The sequence below is a fragment of the Emys orbicularis genome, chromosome 1 (genome assembly GCF_028017835.1).
Source record: "Emys orbicularis isolate rEmyOrb1 chromosome 1, rEmyOrb1.hap1, whole genome shotgun sequence".
NCBI classification, from domain to species: domain Eukaryota; kingdom Metazoa; phylum Chordata; order Testudines; family Emydidae; genus Emys; species Emys orbicularis.
In genome coordinates this window covers 288,543,481-288,559,382 of record NC_088683.1, presented here as the reverse complement: position 1 = coordinate 288,559,382, position 15,902 = coordinate 288,543,481, and the positions used below count along the sequence as shown (strand labels likewise).

Below are 15,902 nucleotides of genomic sequence, written 5' to 3'. Positions count from 1 at the left end.
AGCCTACTAGTCGGCTTTTCCAAATGGCAGGGCTCTTTTCCATGGCCTCTGCCCATTAATAATATTACACTCAAGTGGGTATTTAACTCTTAAAATAGGTGAGGGAGTTGAGGAGAAGGGTTTTATTTCTTTGTAAACCACCTCCTTTCTTTTAGGTCACCTGTGGATTATCAGGGATCAAATTAACCAAAAGGTCAGATGAAGGCATATTTTTCTTTAAATGACATTCTCCTGGACATTCAATAGGTTCTCGCTCTCTCTCTTCTCAAATTTTGACAGTGGGTCAGATCCTCAGTTGGCGTAAAGCAGCATAGTTCCATGGACTCCAATAAAGCTATGCTCAGAAACCACTTCAAGCCAGAGGTGCTGCAGCACCCCCCGGTGCCCCTACTTCCAGCACCTATGGCAATGCTGGTTTCCACCAGCTGAGGATCTACCCCTACATCAGGGATTCTCAAACTGAGAGCCTGGACCCCTGAGGGGGTCGCGAGGTTATTACATGGGGGAGGTCACGAGCTGTCAGCCTCCACCCTAAACCCCGCTTTGCCTCCAGCATTTATAACGGTGTTAAATATACAAAAAAGTGTTTTTAAATTTATAAGGAGGGGTCGTGCTCAAAGGCTTGCTATGTGAAAGGGGTCACCAGTACAAAAGTTCGAGAATCACTGCCCTACATTGTTTGAAGCGTTGCTAAGAATGCTTAGCCCCATAACTGCTGTGGTCCTCCATAATGCTCAAATAATTAGGCATTGTTTAGTGCTCTGAGGTGAGTTAGAGCTGGTCAAAATTATATCTGTTAAACATATTGATCAAAAATTTGAATTTCAATGAAAAAATTTTAACAAACATTTATTCAATTTTTGTTTTTCAGACAGCTAAAGAACTGGTTCAATTTTTTTGATTTTTGAAAATTGTTTAAAGTAAAAAAAAAAAAAAAAAAAACCTTGAAAAACATTTTAGAGGGTCCCCCCCACTTTTCTTTCTTTTTTTTTAAAACTAGCTCTAATTATGAGCAGTTAGGCCCTGCTTTATTAGGGGAAACAGTGCATCTCTTCTATAAATTCATGGCATTTTACCTTTCACTTTGAAGCATTAAGAAGTTAGAAAGCCATCAGTTAATATGGTTTCTTTGTACCTGACATTATGAAAAGAGCTATGTGCAGCTTGAAAGCTTAACTGTTTCACCAACAGAAGTAGGTCCAATAAAAGTTATTACCTCAACCATCTTGTTGCTATATTTTCTGAGGGAGAGAGCGAAGACATTACTTTATATATGTCATAGCTAACAATTGAGTATGCTGAGTCTTATAATTACAATGGCTAATTGACTGACATCTTTTATATCACACATTTCAACTGTCCGTTATGCAGAACAATTATAGATCTAAATTTCAGCTTCAAACCTGACATTCCTATTTCATTTCTCAGAATAGTTAGGAATAAAAAGGAGAGCAACCACATTTGGAAAATGGGAGGATGTGCGTAGCACAGGCAAGGATTGCGACGACTTAGTAGTAGAAGCATGGACTGGAACTCAGCACATCCAAGTTCTATTTCCAGCTGTGTTACTAATTTAGTAATTTGGCCCCAGTTCACCAAGGTACTCAAGTACATGTCAACGGTTATTACAAGAAGGAGGGAGAAAAACTGTTGTCCTTAACCTCTAAGGACAAGAGGCAATGGGCTTAAATTGCAGCAAGGGAGGTTTAGGTTGGACATTAGGAAAAACTTCCTGTCAGGGCGGTTAAGCACTGGAATAAATTGCCTTGGGAGGTTGTGGAAACTCCATCACTGGAGATTTTTAAGAGCAGGTTAGACAAACACCGGTCAGGGATGGTCTAAAATAACACATAGTCCTGTCTTGTGTGCAGGGGATCAGACTCGATGACCTCTCAAGGTCCCTTCCAGTCCTATGATTCTACGTCTCAATAGATAAAAATGTGCAAGTTACTTATGGTCAGATATTCAGCTAAGCCTTTACCTAGCTCCCACTTATGCACTCAAAAACATACACCTAAACTTTGCCAGTGTAAACATCTGTGTCTGCAAATTCTAACACCTGGACATGTCCAGATTCTAAGTATAGCCACGTGTACTTGTACCTGTATATAGGTGTGCATTCACAATAGAGTGCAGAGACTGAATCGCAGAGCCTCAGTTTACCCATGTGCAAAGTGAGGACAACACTTATCTACTTCATATAGCTGCAGAGATTCAGGGATTATTAAGTGTTTTGAGATCCTCTGATGAAAGAGGTTATCAAAATGTGAAAAACGGAGGGCTTATCTACACTTACAGTACCGCAGTACACGGCAGTGCCTAGTGATGACACTACCTACACCAACGAGAGAGCTTCTCCTGTCAGTGCAGGTACTCCACCTCCCCAAGAGGTGGTGGCTGTGTCTCCAGGAGAAGCCATCCTGCTGACATAGCACTGTCTACATTGGGGGTTAGGATTTTCCACACCCCTGAGCGATGTGGTTATACTGGCATAAGTTGGTAGTGTATACTAAGCCTAACTGTTTATGTAATTTACATAAATTACTTACCAAAGATTCACTTGCACACTGGAACACGTAGCAAACATACTGGTTTATCCCAGGTTCAATAGATTCCCGACAAATAAAACCAAAGTGATCAACATGTTGTATACCCTGAAAATTTTTTAAAAAAGCATTAGTGAAGTATTTATTTTAAAATGTATTTTAAAATCAGTTCAGAAATACAGTGATAATTGTATTTCAGTTCTTGCCAGTCATCTCTGAGATACCACCACTTTCCCCATACTGAGAATTTGTAGTGAATAAGAAAGCTGCGCAGTCGCAGATATCAAGTATGGTAATTCTTTCTTTTTTAATGGCTGCCACCATCTATCAAAGAAAAGTGTAATATGCCTATAAGTCATAGGACTTCTTCACACACACACACACACACACACACACACACACACACACACACACACACACACACACCACACACCAAAAACAAACAAAAAATACAAACCCTAAAGCAACAGCAGTGAATAAGGCTCAATTTCTTTCCTCATGAAAAAATTTGACCTTAGCTACATTTCTCTCTGACTTATTTTGTTCAGATCAGCCCCTATCTTCTCATCTTACAACACTGGGAGGTAATTCAAACCATTTCCCCTGTGACAGCTCAGGACCTTAAATTCATTAAGTAGGAAGGGATAGATTTTATACATACGAAAGGGCCACCATTCTGACCTTTATTTTGGATAAACTCACATATTTTCTTAAAGTGAGTCCCTAGCAGGCCAGTCCCCAGACTCAGCATAAACTGTTTTAACACAAATCTAGGAAGAATTACAGCAAAATCTATTGCTGTCTTCTGAATTTTCTCGTTTCCTTGCATAGGGGAAGGTGTATGAGGGAGGTGGGATGACACTTGCGTCACTGTACCTGAAAATAGCACAGCAAGCTTGTCTGTTAACTGTACTCCCAGCACTGTTCTCTAACAGGGCGCCTCGACTTGTCATACCAACAGGACATGTGACGATTGTTTATTGTTCTGGGTTACCCACAAGGTCAATGAGGCTTAACAAGAAACCCACACAGCTGTCTGTGACACTTAAGATTATATATTATACATACAGATATATAAAATTTTATCATTGATATTTGTGGCTTGGTCAATTATACAAATTAAGGACATGCATTTTCCGGTCTGAAATGAAGCACCCTAGCATACTCATGCCACAGAAAAGCAACACATTTACTAGGGCAGAAGTAAAATAACCCTAAATACACTCTGGAGAGATTGTTGCTCTCTTTCATTTCATATCAATCTTAAGCTCATAAGGGTAAATATTCCAAGCTTCTTTTTTTTTTGGTTTGTTTTGTATTTTTTAAACCAACTCTTTCACTAATATGCCACAGATGTTTTGGAAACACAGAACATTTTGTTAGCACCTATTCAGTTTAGTTCTCAACAAGGCTTTTATTTTTCCCCACCCACTCAAGTTATGTTCTAGTGAAAGACTACATTAACACCAGCATGAAACATAGTCTGAAGTGATTTATTGCTTACAAATGCCCAGTTTGGAAGAAGTTGTAGATGTCTCTCTAATATCCTGGGTCTGACAGGGTTGAGGCGGGTGAGGTAATCTTTTATTGGACCAACTTCTGTTGGTGAGACAAGCTTTTGGCTAGGTCTACACTGCAGCGGGGGTCCGACCTAAGATACGCAACTTCAGCTACGTGAATACCGTAGCTGAAGTTGCGTATTTTAGGTCGGCTTACCTAGCGGTGAGGACGCGGGAAAGTCAACCGCTGCCGCGCTGCCACCGACTCCGCTGCCGCCTCCTGCCGAGGTGGATTTCCGGAGTCGACGGCAGAGCGATCAGGGATCGATTTTACCGCGTCTTCACTAGACGCGGTAAGTCGATCCCCGAAAAACCGATTGCTACCCGCCGGATCGGCGGGTAGTGAAGACAAAGACTTTGATTTACACAGAACTCTTCAGGTTTGGGAAAGCTGTGACACTGAGTATCTAAGTACAAGGTCGAACAGATAGTTTAGCATAAGTAGTTAGCACATACATTCAGACTGTGTGCTATGTGCTAACTACTTATGCTAAACTATCTGTTCGACCTTGTACTTAGCTGTGATGCTTTGACTGAGTTTCCCAGACCTGAAGAGCTCTGTGTAGCTCAAAAACTTGTCTTCCTCACCAACATAAGTTTGTCCAATAAAAGATATTACCTCATTCACCTTGTCTCAGTTAAGAAGAAAGCAAGAACAAAGAGGACTGTCTAAGATACTAGGTCAGTTCCTACCATACTTTAAATATCAGTGAAAAGAACAGGAGTACTTGTGGCACCTTGGAGACTAACAAATTTATTTGAGCATAAGTTTTCGTGGGCTACAGCCCACTTCTTCGGATGCTGTAGCCCACAAAAGCTTATGCTCAAATAAATTTGTTAGTCTCTAAGGTGCCACAAGTACTCCTGTTCTTTTTGCGGATACAGACTAACACGGCTGCGACTCTGAAACCTGTTAAATATCAGTGACTTCACTGCCAGTGTTGTTCTCCTGAGCTGCCCATGGGTTCACCTGCTGTCTACCAGGACCCTCATGGAAACTAGCAGCTGCCACTCATGACATTGCCCCGGTAAACAAAGATTTTGGACCCAGGGCATCCACAGGTTCTCTTCTTTCCTACCTCTCCTCGTGTGCCTGCCTGATCTGTGATTTCATCTTTATCATTTGCCTATGTAGGCCAGATTTCCCTATTCCTCTTGCAGTCTCCTTTTCCCTCCATTGGAAGCAACAGTATATGCTAATCCCAGTTTTAATTTGCAAGCTATGTAGCCATGCAACACAGATACAAGGGAAGATTTTGAACGGTGTAATTTTAACATCTGAAAAGAGTGCTTTGGATCAGATGCTGGTCTAAGAACCCTCAGAAAATGCATTTGGAGACCTTTAATAGCTCTTGTGCTGACCACATGGAATTCTGCAGAGGCGGATTTATCATGAAACAAACAGGGTGGTGGCATGGGGCCCCCAAAATGCAGGACAAATCCCACGCTGCTCCCAGAAGCAGCCAGCTACTGGCACATCTCTACGTGCCCCTGGTGGGGGGGAGGCAGCTCCGCGCACTGCCCCCGCCCCAGGCAGTGCACGGAGATGCGCTGCCCAATCCCCCTAAGGGGCACACAGAGACGTGCCAGCAGCAGCGCAGCAGGACTAAGGCGGCTCCCTGTCCGCGCTGCCTCCCTCCCTCCACGTCGCACCACACCCGGAGGCGGCCAGCACGTCCCTGAGGCCCCTGGGGTGTGTGTGTGTGTGTGTGTGTGTGTGTGTGTGTGTGTACCCGTTGCCCCTGCCCCGAGTGCCAACTCCGCAGCTCCCATTGGCCAGGGGATGCGGCCACTGGGAGTTGCGGGGGCAGCACGTGCGGGCAGCGGCACACAGAGACACCCTGGCTCCCCCCTGCCTAGGAGCCACTGCCAGAGGGGTATGCCGGTCGCTTTGGGAGCTGTGTTGCCCAAGGTAAGCGCCGCCCTCCTGACCCCTCCTGCACACCAACCCCCTGAGCCTGCACCCAAACTCCCTCCCAGATCCCAACCCCCCGCACCCCCCCAGCACCCCAACCTCCTGCCCCAATCAAGTACCTCACTTTACTTTCATTTACTTCCTATTACTTATAATATAGGAGGAGGATGAAGAAAAAAAGAATTAAATGGGGGGGGGGGATAAGAGAGAATATTCTTTTTCTTGGCTGGGTCGCAAGGGGGGCCCCCCGAAAGTGAAGCTGCGCATAGGGCCCCACTAACTAATTCTGCCACTGGAATTCCCAACTTTAGAGTTGCTGCTACTACTAAATTCTCCAAATGAGGCAGAAACCATGGCTCTGTCCCAACCTCAGCTGCAGAGCTAGTCCCACATTGGGGAGAGGCACACTTTGTATCCTGTCCCAAGGCAGCAGAACAGCTGTACTCCTCTTACTCGCAAAAGCCCTCACTGAAACACAATGTCCCCACCGTAGAGCACCTCCACACTGGAGATTTCAGGCTGACAAAATTGAACCGAGTGGTCTCTTTCCTTAAGTTAACAAAATTCACATCTAGCTACAGGTGAATGATGACCAGAACTACCGCTACAATTCACAGAAATTCACTGGTTCTGTGTACGTCTTTAGATTGTGAGCTCTTTGAGGCAGGGACTGTGCTTTCCTTTATGTTTGCGCAATTCCTAGCACTTTGTGGGAGCTAAAACAAACCAGTAAGTGGCATTTGGAGGCACAGAATTTCTACACTTTGAATGACTGCTGCCTGATCTATTGCCAGGAGGGTCCACCCCTGTCGTCTACAATGGTAGCAACTGGATGATTGATCAAATTTTAAAATCCATCTTCCTCCAGTGCGGTCACCAAAACTATACTGCGGTTTATCACTTCTAAACTGTAGCATGTGTTGTTCTCATTCAAAATAGGATTACCTCAAACATCACTCTATATAGATTATATTTAACATTTCCAAAGTACTCTGGTGGGGACGAGTGGGCACAGAATAGCTGTCTTACCATGTTTTTATTAGGGTTCTATAGAGAAAGACAAAATCTAGTTATACAGGTGTTAACTAAAACAAAGGTATAATTGTTTAAAAAGAGACATATGATGTACAACCACTATGTTTAAGGATATTCTGTATTGTGTTTTCATTTAATCTTCTATAATCAACAAAGGCTTTGATTGCCTCTTTCTGCTGCCCACTGACTAAAAAAAAAAAAAAAAGCCATCACAGCTACCCAATAAATACGTACCTGAGAACATGAGGAGATATCTTTAAAATTCTTTTCAAGCACAACAGATTTGGTGTCTGGGCTGATGAGGTTAATTTCAAATCGTCCAACCTTGAAAATAAAATTTAAATCAGACTGTTTTATAAGGCACAAATGAATAATACACCAAATGAAGTTCAATAACTGGTCAGATTCTGCCATCTTTGCTTTAGCTACTCACGTTGAATAGTAGCTTACTCAGTGAACGAAGATGGCAGAATTTAGCACTTATGGAAAAAGGCAAATGAGGGAGGGGAATTGCAGAAAATTTCAACGAAATGGCAAAATATTCAGTTTGGGGGGTAAAACAAAACAAAAAAAGATTGCAGGAAGCAGACAGTTCATGAAAAGTTTTATTCCATCAACAGCCAGTTTTTGACCAGCCCTAATTAAAGCTCTGTTAGACTGACCTGAAACAATCAAGGTAAGTTACAAGCCTTATTACACCAAAAATAACTAACTATCCAGATGAGTTTTTTAAAATTCAAAAAACAACAACAGTTTGGGTCTTCAGTTCTTTGCTGCTGTTGTTTGTTTGAAATAAAGGTGATGCATTTAGCCTCTTTTTAATCATCAACAAGAACAGATTATTTGCTGCAGTGAATTTCCCTTCCACTTTCTCATGATCTGCTCTCCTATGGAGCTTGAGGGGTATTTCAGCTAAGACCTTTTCACCACCAGTGATGGGCTGTGGGTTTCTAAATGGCAATATATTTCCTCACATCCGTTAGTGTTTCTCAAGAGGATGAAAATGCAAGTCTGTTCTCTAAAATAGGGGGAAAAGAAAATTCCTAAGTATTTAGCAGCCTATCAGTTTAAAAAGCAAAAGATCTTTGGGTCACCTGTTCTAATAATTTTCTCTTGTTTCCTTAGCACATATGCTCTGAAATATTTAAATGAACTTCAGGGGAGAGAAAAAAGACTAAAGGGTTTGGGGATGAAGCTATTGAGCTGATCTTAGAAGTATAATTTTTCAACAGACTATTCCTATTCTGGAAATGAGAAACTTCTTAGCATCACTGAAATTTACCATAAAAAGAGAATGAGTCAAACTGCACATTATTTTTCACAGCTTTAACTGCTTGTTCATTTTAATAACACAAAAGGGAGATTTTGTTTGCTCTGTTAAACAATGTTATGGATAGAGAAATCAATCCACAAAAGGGCTTGAAAAAAGTCTGAATACAAGCATCAGATTTTAAGACAAAATACATGGTTCTCTTAAATATTACGTTTATATTGTCAAATTAACAGATAAGCAATTATATTCCCTTCAAGTTTACTAACTTATATGATTTAAACTTTAGCTTCCCCCAAAATAATTGGGATACAAATTATTCAATATTATTTAGAGTTTCCCAGTATGGTTTCATGTATTGTAATACAAAATAGAAAAGCAAATGTTTTTTGGCTTAACAGAAATTGTTTGCATAAGAAGTTTCAATATGCAGCAGTGACAATAATGGTGTAAGTCAAGCTCTCCTAATTCTATTGTATGCATGAAATTGCAGGTACTGCTATATCACCTACCTGAAATAACATTGTTCGGTTCTTCTCAGAGTCTGAGGGTTGAACATGACTGGGTGCACTTGCATGTCTCCTGCGTGGCTGTGTTTTCAGGCTGGTATCATGAACCCTCCTTTGCATAATTGCAGTGACGCTGCTGCACCGGGAGCGGAATTCCTGATGCTCATCAAAGCCAGAATCCTCCAAAATTCGCTCGGGGAAGGAGACACGGGTGCCTGCCAGGTTGGTCTGGCCTCCAATTGTAAGGATCCCAGTGTTCCCGATGGTGGTGCTCGTGCCATCTAGCTCCTCAAATGGACTATCTGACAGAGCTGGCACGTCTCCTTCATACAAGGTTAAGTCTGAGCTGGAATCTGTGCTCCGCTGCTCACTCAACAGTTTCAGGCGCTGGCGCTCGTGTAGATTGAATTTCTCAATGCACTCATCAATTAGAGTGGAGGGGGCTTTCTTATGGGCCACAGTCACCTTTCCACAGTACAAAACCTCAAATTTTTGGGAATTGTAGAAGGCATCTTCACTATCCTTACCAGGCTTGGTATCCTCTTTCAGGGCTGCTTTGGACACTTGCCTTATGCTGCTGATCACATCAGGAACCTGGGTGACAATTAAAAATCTTCATTAAGGAAACCAGAAATTAAAGACCAAAGCCACAAATGTCCAACATGCAAGGCCTTTAAAAAATGGATTAGAATTCAACTCTGAATAATAGAATGTCAGAGAAAATCATTATCCTCAAGTGGATTTGGCAGAAAAGGCTTTGTTAGCACAGCCCCAAGGATGTTCCCAATAAGATTTCAGTCTTAGACAACAGAAATATTCATGCCAGTAACAGTTTAGCTACTGCAGTATGTGCCACCAGCTTCATGCCTTGAAATACTTAACTAGTCATTCCTGAATCGTGTATGCACCATTTCAGATGGGTAAACAATGTCAAGTATTTTTCTAGAGCCTTACAATTAAGCTACTAACAAACCCTTTAATACAGTAAGTCAGGCATACCAGCTCCAAAGTCTAATTGTGGTGCTTTGTACAGCTACAGAGAAAATTGTGGGTTTGATTTCCTTGGGAGCAAGGTGTACAGTGCAAACCTTCACGTACACAAGGCAACAGTGCAAGATGCCTACATTTCAGGGATATTGATCATACACATGAATTTTGTAGTCCCTCAAAATGCTACCCTGTTAATCCTATCAGTGCATAGAACTAGTGGGCTACATTCACAACGTACATTATTGGCCACAACATAATTAACTACACTGGAGTTGCAAGTGCTTATCTGAAAATCCTGATTTTTTCCATCAGTTACTAAAACCTGGTAGCTTTACTAACTAGAGTGAATTTTCCCCCCTTCAGTATGTTAATTTCTTTGAGTGCTCCCAGTTATGTTTTGGCCTCAAATGTAATATGAGCAATGTATGGCAATGGTATTCTTACAGAGATGTTTAATTGTGGAACTTGCTTCCTATTTCTATTCAGAATGACCCATCTGTTACTTCTTTTAGTATAGTATTAAACGCTGTATCTCATCACCTTTGAAATTGTTTCTCTACATCAGGGGTCGGCAACCTCTGGCACGTGGCTCGCCAGGGTAAGCACCCTGGCGGGCCGGGCCAGTTTGTTTACCTGCCGCGTCCGGCCGATCGCGGCTCCCACTGGCCGCGGTTCGCCATCCCAGGCCAATGGGGGCTGCGGGAAGTGGCGCGGCCGAGGGATGTGCTGGCCGCGGCTTCCCGACGAGCCACGTGCCAAAGGTTGCTGACCCCTGCTCTTCATTATGGTTTACTGTAAAAGCCCTCTGACACCCTGATCTAAGCTTTCAGATCATGAAGCATTAATCTAACTCTTGTCGTTTCATGAGGTACCAGCTGTTAAAATTTGGAGCTGCAGGGGAGGATGGGGGGAGAGGTTGATGACAATTAGGCAAGATAGTAATCAGAATAAAAATTTAAAGGATCACACTTCTCATCTAATTAGTTAAAGTTATGTTTTTTGTATTGATAAATCCTCTCAAAAATACTTTCAAATTTAAATAGGTTTCCAAGTGTAAGATGACCTACAATGGACAAATGAAACCAAGTGCCTAAGCTATTAAGGAAATGGAATATTTTCTATGCTTAATTTCATAGGGCGGTTGTAGCTCCTCTTGAGCCCACAGAAAGAAACTACTTATGACTAGGTCTCAACTGACCTTTCGGATTTCCTTGAGGGGAATGTTTCCTCATACTCCAAACAGCATTTATTTAAGTTACTTAAAAGTACTATACTGACAATATTACTAAATTACTTGTCAGCAGTGCTTTTCAGTCCACCAACGAAAATAGTCAATAGACCAGTACAAAACTTTCAGGGCTAGAAGTATGTCCTAGCACTGGTTCCAGGGTCAATCTATGGTGCTGAACTTGGTCATCAAATAGACCATACTCTAACAAGGATACCCATCAGAGAAGGTATCTCATGAAATTGCAAGTCCTTTGAAACACTACATGTTAACTGGAAGTAAATTGAAAAGCTATTTGTCAAGAAACTGAGCTTCATGGAATATTGGGTACAATGATAAATTGCATAGAAATGGAGACTGAACAAATAAGCTTACTCAGATGTGTTGTAATGGAGAAAGATCATTGTCTGTGCGCTAATACAAAAATGACCTCATGTCTAAACTGGTAATATGGACTTTGAACACTTTATAATATCAAAATACTGCCAAGTAATAAAGGGACATAAGCCAAAGGGAATAGGGAGTAAGAGCTTCAATGAGAGATGTGCCAGACCAACCCCAAAATGTTCACCCGTCAGCATGAGTGCAGGAACAGGCACATAAAAATTCAGTTTAAAACTTTTAGTCTTGTTTAGCCAGTCTAAGGGTATGTCTACACTACCCGCCGGATCAGCGGGTAGCGATCTATCTATCGGGGATCGATTTATCGTGTGTAGTGTAGACGCGATAAATCGATCCCCAATCGCTCTCCCGTCAACAGCTGAACTCCAGCAGTGCGAGAGGCGGAAGCAAAGTCGACAGGGGAGCCGCGGCCGTCGATCCAGCGCCGCGAGGACGCGAAGTACGTAATTTTAATTCGATCTAAGATATGTTGACTTCAGCTACGCTATTCTCATAGCTGAAGTTGCATATCTTAGATCAATCCTCCCCCCCTCACCCCCCCTAGAGTAGACCAGGCCTAAGAGTATTATTTTGAGTGAAGCCCTGCGAGCTCTTAGAGAATATAGAATAGGTACGCTGTATTCTGCTTCATTTATTTGCTTTTCTAACTTGCATAAAGCTGGATGTAAGATCATTATCCTTTGGAATTATTGACAGGTTATTTGGGGATAAGTGCTGAGAGCCATTCTTCAAAGTCTGGAAAACAAGACTCAGGAGTCAGAAGTCTGACTAAGAACAGAAGATACATCTCTGGAAGCTGTGTCAAAGCAGTGGCCACAGAAACTCTGTCATCAAGGACTGGGGCAGGATGCTATATTCCTTCAGTTGGTATGTGAAGAGCAGGGAGAGACACAGATCAAGATGGGTGGAAGATAACAGAGATGTAGTCCTCAATGAGAACAAAGACCTCTCATACTTTTGAAAAATGTTGGTTTAGAGATTAAGTTAAAGATACTGTACTGCACATTACCACAAGTGCAGGCTTCAAAAAGCGTACAGTGAAATTTAAATGGCCATGTTTCACTGTATGGGGGTCATGCTGCATCTGATCAACATATACCAGAATTTGATAGGCAAAATACCTTTAAACTAAAAGGGAGGTGCACTTTTAAACCTGTTGGTATATGAAAGGATTTTAATAGTCTATAAATATTTTATTAATTAATCCACTACATCAAACTGGGTGTAGTTGCCAGTGTTCGAGTAAGGAGAGAGGAGCGGTGATGTTTTCAGTATGCTGATGATACTCAGCTCTGCATCTCCCAAGGTCTGCATGAGACAGCAGCTTGAAAGCAGGTGAACTGGCTGCAGCTCAGCCCAGATGAGGCAGCTCTGAAGGCCAACCAGAAGAAATTACAAAAGTTTAATCAGGGGGACTGCTGTGAGGACGTGTGACTGCCTCTTGTAATGCAGGCTTCACTGACAATTTAGAGCTCATATTAGAGCCGAGGCTGCTGCTGGATTCACAGGTAGCAGCTGTTGTGAAAAAGCACTGTCTCACCCCTCCTGCACCTAGCAAGGCAAATATGATCTTCCTATGGGATATGGATCTTGTAGGCTACTGCAATGCACTATCTGCAGGCTGCACTTTAAAACCATATACTGTAGAAACTAAAGCTAGCATAGAATGTGGTTGCAATCTCCCCAATGGGAGCATCTGACACCAGTGCTCCACCTGAGCCAGAGGCCAGATTTATTAAACATTTTGGACATGCTCCAAAATATATCTTTGTTCGTGGGTGTAAGTGTGGAAGCAGGTTGAGAGAGAGAGCGAGAGCGAGAGAGAGAGAGGGGGGGGGCTATTACAGGCCTTTTGGAATGGAGGGTAAATACCTTTTTTGTGCAGAAAGTATTATAAAAGGTGTACACACACACACACACACACACTTTATAGATAGATCAATAGATGATTTGTATTTTGTATACTTTTAAATGGAGAAGTTCTCAAGAGCTTTAGATAGGTACTTTAATCTATTTATTTAAGTAAAAGTTAGGAATCAATCTGTGCTTTACAAATATGCTTTCATGCTGGAATCCTTACTTATCCCAGTTTAACTACCCATTATGGTATTCGATGAAAGCATATGATCATTTTAAAGACAAATATGGTGGGGAAAAAATACATGTTAAAACTTACTGGCAGGACTTGCAAACAAGTTCAAGTAGTGTTTGTGAAAGTTTTAGCATAGGTGTCTAGCATTAATATCATCAAGTATATAACAGTTTTGCTTGTCATTTTTAAAGTGGCAGAGCTGATAAAGTTTGGACTTTGGAGGACTACCAGTTTTGATAAATCATGCATGCTGCAGCAAAGACAACAGCACAAAGGAAAACCATTGTTATGGTTTGTGCCTAGAATGGCACAAGTAACTCCATGGCAACATTGGATCTGCTCTTCAAAAATACAAGCTACAAAAAAAGAGTCCTAGTAGACTATTCTCCCTTCAGTATTCACAACTGCATTCACGGAGTGGAAGCATGGACCCCAAAGCAAAATATAGTACAAAATCAGAAAAGGTTTCCAGTTTCCTCCAAAAATTAAACTACAAGCAGGTTATTCACAAGATTTCTAAAAGCACAAATTCATACTTGCTTCATATTGGCATAAAAACAACTAAATAGGTTTTTAGATTTCACTGTGACATATATAGGGAAACAGTAATGCCTTATTAAATTGATTTCTAACTTCATAAAGCTTCTAAAGGGAATTTAAACATCACGAAGGCAAACTGTCCCAGTTTATTTAAAAAAGCAAAACAGAAGTCCACTATTCTTACGATGTGTAAGAGACTTACAACATAGTAATACTCAGTCAGGTTTAATGTATTGAACACCTTCTGTTGCTAGTAGAGGCCACTCAGCTCTAAATTAAACCACACATACACACAGAGCTTTAACTTTGCATACAAAATATATCTGACATACTAGTAATGTTGTTGTAGCTATGTCAGTCCCACAATATTAGAGAGACTATGTATTATGTGGGATAACCCACCTTGTCACAGACCTATTTTGAAAATACATAGGAAGCAGAAAGAACACCATACATCAACATTCAAAGAGTGGTACCTTCGGGTTTGGATCCCAGTTGAATAGCTGAGGCATTCTCAAGGTACACTGAAGTAAATGACAATGTTTTTAATGAATAGGGGGTACTTAATAATAGATTTCTGCTATGAATAAAAGTACAGAAAGTTTCTCCCACTACAGGAGCTGGGAGTAATTTCACGACATTTCCTCAGACGAACTGAGTTCATTATATCATACTCCAGCCCGTCACGAGGCTTCTAGACAGTAACCGTTGGTGCTTCAAAAGCCAAGTGTTTCCTGATTTGGCACTGGAACCACACAGGCTACATAGGATTTGAACAGCCACATTTTTATCTTAAAAAACAAACAATACATGTTCTGTTTACAGTTAACAGGAACAGAGAAAGATTTCTGACATCTACTGATTGGGGAAATAATAATCAAAATCATATTTTTAGGGAACTTGTACAGACATCATATTTACATAACACTTATGAGAGTCTTTTTATGAGGCTTTCAACCTCTGACAGATTAAAAATTCACAAAATAATTAAAAAACAAGAGAGTGCCAGTATAAAGAAACAAGGAATGAATCCATATGATCTGCTGAAGCTAGAAAACTTTCAAAAGAATAACTGGTGAAGATGTGAAATTCTTTTGATTATGTTCATATTCATAGTCTGCTGCACAGAAGCAAGTGAAGAAATTTTACAACCTAGGGCTAAAGCAGGCATGGGCAAACTTTTTGGCCTCAGGGCCACATCTGGGTATGGAAATTGTATGGCGGGCCATGAATGCTCACAAAATTGGGGGTAGGGGGGTGGGAAAGGGTGAGGGCTTCGGCTGGGGGGTGCGGGCTCTGGTGTGGGGCCGTGGATGAGGGGTTTGGGTACAGGAGGGGGCTCTGGGCTGGGATCAAGGGGTTTGGAGGGCAGGGCTAGGGCAGGGGTTGGGGTGCAGGGGGGTGGCTCAGGGGTGCAAGCTCCAGGTGGCGCTTACCTCAAGCTGCTCCCAGAAGCAGCGGCATGTCCCTGCTCCGTCTCCTAAGCGGAGGCGTGGCCAGGCAGCTCTGCGCACTGCCCTGTCCACAGGCACCACCCCCGCAGCTCCCATTGGTCATGGTTCCCGGCCAATGGAAGCTGTGGGGGTGGGGCTTGGGACAGGGGCAGCATGCGGAGCCACCTGGCTGCCCCTACGCATAGGAGCTGGAGGGGTGACATGCCGGCTGCTTCCTGGGAGCCGCATAGAGACACAGCGCATGCGGAGCGGGGCAAGCCCTGCTCGCCAATGGGACCTTGAGGGATGGATTTAAAGGTCTGATGGGCCAGATGTAGCCCGTGGGCTGTAGTTTGCCCACCCCTAGGCTAAAGTCTACTCAG

The 15,902-nt window shown here is 42.2% G+C and overlaps 1 protein-coding gene across 3 annotated transcripts in view; it reads right to left on the bottom strand.

Moving 5' to 3' along the window:
* The window catches only part of TBC1D4 (TBC1 domain family member 4), a 156,643-nt gene that overhangs the window by 57,026 nt on the left and 83,715 nt on the right, over nucleotides 1-15,902 (bottom strand). For all 3 annotated transcript variants that reach the window (XM_065404648.1, XM_065404639.1, XM_065404656.1), the window contains exons 2-4: nucleotides 8,838-9,428; nucleotides 7,290-7,379; nucleotides 2,550-2,654 (exon numbers count right to left, since the gene is read on the bottom strand). In XM_065404648.1, the coding sequence (XP_065260720.1) occupies nucleotides 2,550-2,654; nucleotides 7,290-7,379; nucleotides 8,838-9,428 (786 nt within the window). The remainder of the gene's footprint in view (nucleotides 1-2,549; nucleotides 2,655-7,289; nucleotides 7,380-8,837; nucleotides 9,429-15,902) is intronic.